This window comes from Silene latifolia, chromosome 5, assembly GCF_048544455.1.
Source record: "Silene latifolia isolate original U9 population chromosome 5, ASM4854445v1, whole genome shotgun sequence".
Classification (NCBI taxonomy): domain Eukaryota; kingdom Viridiplantae; phylum Streptophyta; class Magnoliopsida; order Caryophyllales; family Caryophyllaceae; genus Silene; species Silene latifolia.
The window spans coordinates 30,109,276-30,119,145 of record NC_133530.1 but is presented as its reverse complement, the minus strand read 5'-3'; the positions used below and the strand labels follow the sequence as shown (position 1 = coordinate 30,119,145).

Sequence of the window (9,870 nt, the reverse complement as noted above, 5' to 3'; positions counted from 1 at the left end):
CTATTTTTTATCACTGCGTGTCGTTCCTCAAAGGGGGAGAATATGTCTAAAACTTTTATGTAATACAACCTTTGATTTGCAATAACTGGCAGAGTGTGAGGCTCATAAATTCTAACCTGAGACAGTGTCTTAATAATTGCTTATATATTACTCTTTTCGTCTCGGTTGCCTGTCTACCTTTAATAATTGTTGTGAGGAGTATTGTCAGGCGGTGTTATGTTTTATGGAAAAATAAATCTAATATAAACTAACTTAATAGTATTTTCAGGCTCTCAGTTAAAGATGTGCGGGATTATTTTTCTTTGTTAAACTCTATATACTGCTACGTCCCGGGTCGTTATCGTTGGTACTCCTTAATAATTCCAGCCGTTGTACCCTTTCTCAGGTGTGCTCCTGGTCGGGTTTAAATGCTGGTGGTTAGGTGATCATCGTCGGCCATTGTTTACTGCTGGTTATTGATCAATTTCGCCGGCATTCATCTTCAGGTAACAGTTAGTTGCCTCATCTGAGTTATCCGTTCCTTATATTTTTGATATGCACCGTTTCAATCAAAGGATTTATGAGGATCACAAGATTTTAATTTGACTGATTTTGTCCTCGTGTGTGTTGTGTTATGTACTCATTTGAATGAAGGTCATCTTGCTCCTTAATCTATCTCATTCTGTTGGGGTGTTGCTGGTTCCGATGATGTTTTTTTTTTTTTTTTGCCTTGTCTATGCACTGATTGATCAAATGTAATTCGTATGAAACTGATTAAATGCGCACAAAACACTTTAAGACGATACTTTATCAACCTTGGGTTTAACTATAATTTTCAAAATCCAGTTAATGTTCCAACTATGTAATATCTGTTAAATTCGAAACTGAATAAATGAGCACTAAATACTTTACTACGAAGCTTCATGAACTTAGGCTTGGTTCATAACTTTCATAATCGAGTTAATCCCCCTATTATTCAATAACAGGCAAATTCGAAAATACCTCTTTGTATACTATATTTCGTGTATATCCCTTGAAATTCTGGTCAGTATCATCTATGAAGAACCTCAGCCCTTGCGGTGTCGTTGTCCTCGATGCCGCAACGTATAATTGTCCGTGACTAAAAACTGGCTTCGGTAAGTATACCCCGACGTGTGTAAGGGATTGACCTTGACTCTTGTTTATGGTCATTGCATAGCATGGTTTCAGTGGATATTGCCTTCTCATGAGAATGAATGGTACCTTAGGATCCGTCGATGTTAACACTATCCTTGGGATTAGCACATGCTTACCCACGTTTGATCCGGTGATAATCCTCGCCTCCACTATATATTCTCCTGTTCGTGTAACAATCAATCGAGTTCCATTACACAATCCTTGTGAGGGGTTAATATTCCGTAAAAGCATTACTGGCATGCCTACCTTAAGCTTGAGCTCGTGCCTTGGCAGGCCTTGTAGATTTAGCGTATTTAGGTACTCGATTGGGTAAGCCGAGAACTGGTCATCGCTGTCTATAGAAGCCGCGCATACCTCATCGCAACTTTTATATATTTTATAGTTGCCAGGGATCTGGCCGGTCATATAGTCGTTTACTGTATCTGCTGTTTCGTTCAAAGGAGTCAGTATTGCGCGTTCACGCAAGTATTCATCATTCTTACTCCCCTCTACGAAACTCGGGTAAATTTCATCGACTACTTGTTTAATATCAAGCTTCCCACACACTGATGTGTACTCTTCTGGTATCTTTATCCACGTCCCTTCATCCTCATGCTCTTCCGCTTTCGCTTCTAACCTCCCGTCACCCATAGCCAATAACCACTTATTAAATCTCTGTCTTTCACCATCTGAATCTGTAACCCTCATGCTCTTCCTTAGAAGAAACACCGTGCATGATCTCCATATATGTGATCTGCTTATTGAGGCTTGTACGATATCCTGTCTCTTCCCCTTCGATACGATGGGTAGCACTTGTCTGAAATCGCCTCCAAGTAATACCACCTTCCCCCCGAACATCTTTGAAGATGCGTCCGGATCGGTGTAGCTTACTATATCCCTCATTGTACGATCTAGTGCTTCAAAAGCATTCCTGTGGTCCATTGGGGCTTCATCCCATATAATCAACGACGTCTCCCGTAGTAGTTCAGCCAGCTGGCTATTCTGTTTCACATTACACGTTGAGTCGTCAAATAGCTCAATAGGTATATCAAACCTACTATGCGCTGTCCTTCCCCCTGGTAGTAGTAACGCCGCGATACCTGTAACTATATCGTCAGTATTTAAATTGCCATTATCATTATATCTTTTTCTTTCTCTTGTTTGCAGTTTTTACATTTATTGTTAAACACTTAGTTAATTTAGAGATCTAACCGGACGATGCCACATTGAGTACAATCTTGCCCTCCGACCGTAGTTTCGCTGAGATTGCTCCGTATAAGAATGTCTTTCCTGTTCCTCCATGACCGTAAACAAAAAACAACTCCTGTAATTTGCTATTGACAGCATTGATAACTGCATCATAGACATCTACATTTGTAGAAATTTGTTAATACTTTGTCATGTATTTTACAATGCTAACTTTCTAGCTTATGACGTACCTTGTTGCTCTCTGTTCAGTAATTTGACCTTCCTCTCCCACTCGTCTCTAAGCTGCTTGTGATCGTACTTCCTCTCATCCCTAATCAGTCTGTTCTCCATGCCGTGTACATCTGATTCCACTTGTTGCGGCATACTTTCGATGTCCGATAGTCTCTTGCCGTATCTCATCAGAATTTTGTCTATCTCAAGTAGGGTGTATGACCGTTTGGCGGCATCACTAAGTTCTAAATTAGGGTCTCCAAACAATCTTCTTTTCTTGCGCTCAATGTCCTCTGATAGCATCCCATAGCTCTCCTCCCACAGCTTCGTTATATCTGTTACTTCACAAAACAGAATCATCGTGACGAATAGCTCCCTGAGCTGCGACGGCATTGCCCATTTATTTGCCTCTGACATGGCTTCATGCCACTCTTTATCATTATTTAAAAGGCCATGTGCATAACAAGCTTCCTTGAATGTAGGGTACACAACGTCTCCCAATGTTCTAATGTCTTGATAACTTTGCGCACCCTTGACTATGTTGAGGAGCACTCTCAGGTAATACCTTTCTCCGGCTGTTGGGTGAACGTACACCATCCTGCCAATGCACTTCCCTTGCTTCCTTTTGTGCCATCCCTCTTCCTTCCACACGTATTTTGTTGGAAATTCCGCATAGGATAACGTTCTTGCATCTGGCTGATTTGCATTTGTTGCCATCCACACTGTCATCATTGTGTTTGTGCTGTTTTTCTCCTCAATTCTTTCTTCTAGCATATCACTGTCCTTAATCACCACTGATTGTTCTCCTTCCAGGAGCACGGGGAGGCGCATCACTGAAGGATATCTCTCCTGGATGTCAAACTCAAAGATTCTCCAGGCCGCCTCTGAAGCAGATAGATATCGACAGTCCATGTAAGCCTTTATCTCGTCCTGTGTGTCCTCTTGTATGACTAAAGTCGCTTTATCTGGTCCCTTTGATATATATTTAAACAAATACTTTATGGCTTTTGCTGTGTTGCACCACTCGACATTGATGTGTGCATCAAACGTTAAAAGCAACCCTGGGTTATATGGTACAATAGATCTATTGTCCATTTCATGGATACCCTTTTTAATGGTCCTGCACGTAGAAATTTAACTGTTAGTTCACGTTAGTGACACTCTTGTCATTAGGTTAGAAAGTGGGCAGCTTTAGAATATGTACTCACCTACTGTCCTTCCTTCTTCTGTACACTGGATACCCATTGCGATCCAATGTTGTGCTCTCGTTATGTTCCTTTGGATATTTCTTTGTGCAAACATCATTCATCATACATGGGCAATTTGGACCATCTTTGCCGCATGGTCCATGGACCATAGAGCGTGACACAATTTCATATAACCGTGGTTCCTTGTTTTTGTCAGGTATCTCTGCATGGATTATGGTGTCGATGAATTCGGTTGATACCTCTTCACTCCCTCTCCTTAGCCACAATAATATATGAGCATGAGGTAAACCTCTCTTCTGAAACTCTATGGTATAAATATCTGCAGGGGCGGGGAACATGTGTTAGCTATTTACATTTAAGAATAGTCTTTGACATTGTGGTTCAGTTAGAACAGAATGAGTTCAGACTGAGCCATGGATCTGATCTTGTTTGTTCATCAAAGTTTTGTTCTTTTTGTAGGAAGGTTTAGTCTGGTTTATTATTTCATTCTATGGGTGGTTTCTACAGATCACTGCTGCATTAATGGGGAACTTATGTTAACTTTTGACATTTAAAAATAGTAATAATAATTTTATCAAGGTTTACCTGCAACGGTAGGTCCAAAATAGTCTTCCTTTTTCAAAAGGTGCATAAGTTGCCGGAGCTTCATCTTGAAAACTCTGGCCACGATATCTGGACGGTCCTCAGCTTTTTGTCTACCCATGAGAGTCAGAGCTGCCTCGATCTCTGGCCATCTTGGATTTGCAGTGAATGTTAGAAATAAGTGAGGATTTCCGTACCACCGACAGATGGCCATTGCATCTTGGTAGTTTTGTTGCATGTATCTCGGGCTTCCAGTAAATGAGGGAGGCAGATATATTCTCTGGCCAATAGTTATCCCCATTGTATCTCCTTGTGTAATGGCGTCATATACGTTATTTAAAACATCACATCTGAACTTGTCTTGATTATTCCTAATAAACCAGAGTCTTTCTGACTCGATCGCACAACAACAATCTACTAAAAATTGCTGGAACAATCTACCGCAATATAGTAATAGACCGCCTCCTACCTCCCTCTGTTGTATCCGATACGTATAGTATTCTCTCATAGTGACGTATTCCCTCTTGCCCTTTTTTCGTGTCCCATCTGGTACGTAATATGTTATTCCAGTATGGTAACTATCTTCGCCGTAGGGAAATAAAAGCGGATACTGAAGAGCCATATAGGAAGGATGTAGCTCGCTAATTGCTTGTAACCCTCTCGATCTATGATGTACAACTATGTCCTTCCCTCTGGACTCGGTACTATTATCGTGTACAATGAGTGCGGCGATCTCTGACGCTGTTGGAGTATTATATATCCTGTCATTAGGCTTTCTTGTACCTAACAATTTGACTGATAATCGTATGTTTTCGTCCTCCTTTATTCTCTCTTTTGCCATACGAAATGTCTTTGCTAGTGGGTTAAATTCGTCTAACATGTCCTTTAGTTTTGTTAGGATGTCATGATCTAAGGTAGGGTTGTCCTGTCTTCTGGCCACGGCGTTTTCTCTTAGCGATATCTCTGATGCAGTATCGTAGACATATAGTTGTGCATATGATGGCTGGGCCCCATCTTCTGGAAGCAGCGTTCCCATACGGTGGAGGACCTGGCCGCTTACCCGGAAGACGTAGCTACCTGGCCTCTGGTTAACCGAGTTGTCAATCTTTGCACCCATAGAAGTGAATGCGTAACAGGAATTGTATACTCTAATTAACTGTCTGAAGTCTTTTGAGTCCTTATCTTCATGGGTTAGTAGCCTTCTTAAGACATCGGGTGCATCCTTTAGTCCCTTCAAATGAACCTTACCATCTCTACAACACATGTTGAACCTTATGTTGTTCCGTGTGCTTGTGTTTTTTATTCTCTCATCGAACCACATAATGGCACCACATGAAGGGCAGTTGTACTCAGCATCGCCTAGGTAGCGATACTCTTTTTCTTTGTTCTCTACGACAAATATACCATTATTAATCTAATCAGTCTAAAAATTGAAAAATAAATTTAGATATTGTCTGGCTGTTGAACAACAGCCTAATACTTTCTTGATTGGTACAGAAGATAGGTTTAGTAATTTACCTGGTTGCCCTTTTTCGTCATTGTTTATCTGTTCTTCAGAATTGTTACCTACTCTTTGCCTCTTCCTTCTGCCTTCTGAGATGATCCTCCTACGTTTGTTCCTCTTATCTACCCCTTCCATTATTGTTGTTTACTTGGGTTGCAAAAACTCTGTTGGAGGAGTAGAAGACGTTTTTGTCTCCAATTAGGTTTTACATATAAATTTTATAAAGAGTGGCAGACTTCTTATAGTAAACATAAACAATATATAATATGGTCTCCTTTCCAATTGGTTTTTAAATATAGTTTCTTTTTTAAATTTTATCTACTAATAGTTTGTCAGTGTTGGGATACTATCGTTGCAATATCTAACTCTACTTCTTTATCATATTGTTATAATTTCAGTTATGTTATGCAGGTTTGTGCAACTCCTGGTGGGATACATAAGGGGGCAATCGAACAATTTAATATTACAATGAAGCATGGTATATGTACCTGGGTATTTTAAATTATCAGTGTCAACAGTCAAATTATCTTTAATACTTGTCATACGTACCTGGGTATTTTAAATTCGGCTTGCTCATTTCTATAATCGAACATGAATTGGCACAGTCAGCTTTTAGAAAAAAAAAACCCCCCGGGAATTAACATCAGTGGTGTCTCTGAAAGGATAGTATTCACTAAAACCTTTCAAGACATTAACTTTCTTCAAAATACCCTCAGATTTCACAAACCCGTTAGCTAACTTTGAAGAACTAAGCTCTGACATTTGTCTATCTTTTTTTAATTGGGCGAATTATTCAGGATATCCATGCATCTCCAGGAGTTCATGTCTGAAAATGAGGCATTCTTCTGAGTTTGGTCTTGTGTGAGATGGGTACAGTTCTGTGATTGAGAGTTTGATTTTATTTTGGGGAATTTTAATTGCAGCTGCTGAAGAAGTTTGCTTTCTTTTTCTGGGTTTTTGCGCTTCTGGAGATTGGTTATGCGATTTCAGGTTGGCACAAACTGGTATTTATTCTTTATTACTCAATATGAAAAGTATGTAATATCTAATGATAATACATCAATTATTGTCTAAGTGAATAAAAGTAGTAACTAATAATATGTAGCTGTGCTACATACAGCAAACTTCAGGAAGTATCTAGGAATTGAAAGTAACAACTAAGGGTTTGTAGCTGTGCCATAGACATCACAGCCATTATTAAATAACTAATATTATGTTTTTTTTATTAAATAAGCTATTAAGTAGTAGTCTAGAGCTATTCAGTCTTCCTTGAGATCTATTAAGTCAACCTCCTCGTGTCTTGTCTTCTTGTTTTTTGAAGTGCTGATCGACCCCTCGTCATCTGATTCGTCCACAATATGAACTTGTCTTGAGCGTTTTGGCTGTGTATGTTCTCCGTTAAAAGTCTGTAGTTAGTGGTAAAATTGTTAATATAGACGCTTGGTTAAACTGAAGCCATGATACATTTAGTAATATTTAGTCATTTACCTCATTGAAGCACTTCTCTGATATGTCAATGACGTTGAAGCTCTTTCTTCTTTTAAGGCCGTGATTATAATCAGCAACCCTTATTTTGAAACAGAATTCTTTTCCAACGAAGGTGTTGAAAAGCAGATCCGGAATGTGATTGTAGTCTTCATCATCCTCGTCCTCAATTGGTTGGGAATCAAATAAGGTAAGAGCATCTTGACCAATAAGTTTTTTAGCTTCTTTGTCAAATATGACGAAAGATGTGGTAGAGGTATCATTTTGCACTTTTAACTCGATACGATACCTAACCCGAAGAACAGTCGTATAGTTAGTTAATAATTTTGACAGTGTCACTATTACATCTATTAACAATCAGATTATTTTCTGAAAAAGTGATACCTGATTGTCTGAGTTTCACTTGGCTTCTTGCAAGTATCACACCATAGGCCAGATGCCCTATGACGTGGCTTACTGGTGCACCCAAAACATGATTGGTAATTCCAAGGTTTTTCTCTTGGGATACATTTTACTTTAGCGGTACAATAACATATAAGATCCTGAATGTCCAGAAAAAAGAATAAAAAAGGGCTTAGTGAACTAAAGGAGAGAAAAAAGAAGGACAGTTAATAACTTCATACCTTTTTGTACTCAGTTTTTGCATACTCTAAGAGGGTTGATATATCTTTCTGGGTGATTTCGTCTATAGCTGCTTTGTGTTTGAAATCCCCACTCTTCTCACTATAAATTGTAGTTAGTGTATTCACTTCAGGGAAGTCTAGATTGAGGTATAGACTACTTGATGAAGAAGTTGATATACTGTTGTATCCTGAAATTTTTTTAAGAACAAAAAATTTAGGGACATGCTTTAAATTTTAGAAATAGAATAGTAATGATGAATAAATTTCGTACTTACCATTATAGTTCTTTACTATGAGAGATGTTACGACAGCTACGGTGGGTACGTTAGAACCAGTAAGTTTTTCTTTTTGTAGATGGTAGTTGGCAAGACATTGATCCCATAGAGTAATTCTTACGCGATCACCCCTGTGCGAAGAATAAAGGAGGTTATAAAGTATTGGAGGCAGGGAGTAAAGTATAGCATATAGATTATAATACAAGAGTTGGGTACATACACTTCATTTTCAATCTCTATTGCAAAACAATTGTTTCCGGGTTTCTCGTCGATAACAACTCCGTATAGATCTGTAAATTCGGGATACTGTTAGAAAGGAAGATATTAATTACGGAATATTAATTAAAGTTAGTTCACATACCAGTAAGTATATAGTGGTTATCACGCCGATGGTCTAAATTGTCGAATGGAACAAAGTCGAATCTATGAATAGGAATAGTACTATCTTCTAATGCCATGGCCTTGGCAAAAGTAGAGTAAAAGAACTTCAGCATAATCTTGTTGTCGCTTACAACACGATAGGCGGTCCTATTTGGGATAATCTCAAAGTTTTTGAGGATATAGATTTTTCCATCACAAATTTTTGGTTCGAAGCGTTTCCAGAAATAACCTGGGATGGTTGCCTCCACGTACCCTCCCTGTATATGGTTTACAAAAATATAGTTTGCCGTCAGTTCGTTGCCCTGGGTTGAAAACGTAAAATATATGGCCAGAGAAAATAGAATAGTTTGTTACCTCTTCATCTATGAGGACCGTAGAAACATAAAGAAGCTCAGATTTGTTGGTTGGACGATAAACTTTGCATAATCTTGTCACACGAACCCTGATTTTCCAATTGTTACTGCCGGAGTCTTCGTTGTCAGGAGGTGTTGGTCTTAGTTCATTGATGAGCGAATAAGATCTGTGCATAGAAATATTCAAGTTAATATGAGTTAAGTTAGATATGTTTGGGTGCAGGTAATAAAAGTATAGATGGAGAACATGAGAACGTACCTCGGTGCCATGGCTGCCTAAAGAGTTTGCAGGAAAGTTTTTTTTGCAGGTAAGTTTAACATTGGAATTTGTTTATTTATATAGTGTTTGTAAGATTTATCTATTTCTATAGGATTAGGAATTTATGAGCTAAGAGATAAAGAGTTCACAAATAGTGTTTAACATGAACGTCAATTGGAATAAACGTGCAGGGGGATGGCATTGAAGACAGCAGGCATTTAACAAATTTTTAATGTAGTATTTGGTTTGTGGTAGAATGGGGAACGTATTTTTTTCAGTGTATATTCCATAAGAAGATATTTTTCCATATATTTGTGTACATAGGGATAATAATAATTTTTAAGAAGATTTTTTAGAAGGTATTTTATTATATTTGTGTATATTCCATAAGAGAAGGTATTTCTTAATGTAGTATTTGATAAGAAGATAGTCTTATGTAGATAGAATTTTTAAATTTTTAAATAGTATTTGTTTTGTGGTAGAATGTGGAAAAGGAGAGTTGAGAAAACATATTATCAACTGATATAATTTTCAAAAATCTTTTCAACGTGGTATTCAACGTGATATAATTTTCAAAAATATTTTCAACGTGATATTTTTTTTTGTGAAATCTTCAACGTGATAAAAGTATTTTTTCAATTTTAATA

General features: G+C 38.1%; 2 protein-coding genes across 2 annotated transcripts; both read right to left on the bottom strand.

The window, feature by feature from the left end:
- Positions 1 to 951: 951 nt before the first annotated feature.
- LOC141655159 (uncharacterized) lies at positions 952 to 5,982 on the bottom strand. The gene is made up of 6 exons (XM_074462251.1): positions 5,862 to 5,982; positions 4,347 to 5,732; positions 3,762 to 4,080; positions 2,574 to 3,673; positions 2,347 to 2,487; positions 952 to 2,234 (listed from the first exon to the last, which is right to left on the bottom strand). The coding sequence occupies exons 1-6, from the start codon at positions 5,980 to 5,982 to the stop codon at positions 952 to 954; spliced, it is 4,350 nt and encodes a 1,449-aa protein (XP_074318352.1).
- Positions 5,983 to 7,106: 1,124 nt separating this feature from the next.
- LOC141655158 (replication protein A 70 kDa DNA-binding subunit A-like) lies at positions 7,107 to 9,234 on the bottom strand. Its single transcript, XM_074462250.1, has 9 exons — positions 9,224 to 9,234; positions 8,966 to 9,131; positions 8,592 to 8,868; positions 8,451 to 8,520; positions 8,231 to 8,361; positions 7,956 to 8,143; positions 7,717 to 7,874; positions 7,336 to 7,621; positions 7,107 to 7,253 (listed from the first exon to the last, which is right to left on the bottom strand). Exons 1-9 carry the CDS (start codon positions 9,232 to 9,234, stop codon positions 7,107 to 7,109), a joined length of 1,434 nt encoding a protein of 477 aa, XP_074318351.1.
- Between the last annotated feature and the right edge of the window lie 636 nt (positions 9,235 to 9,870).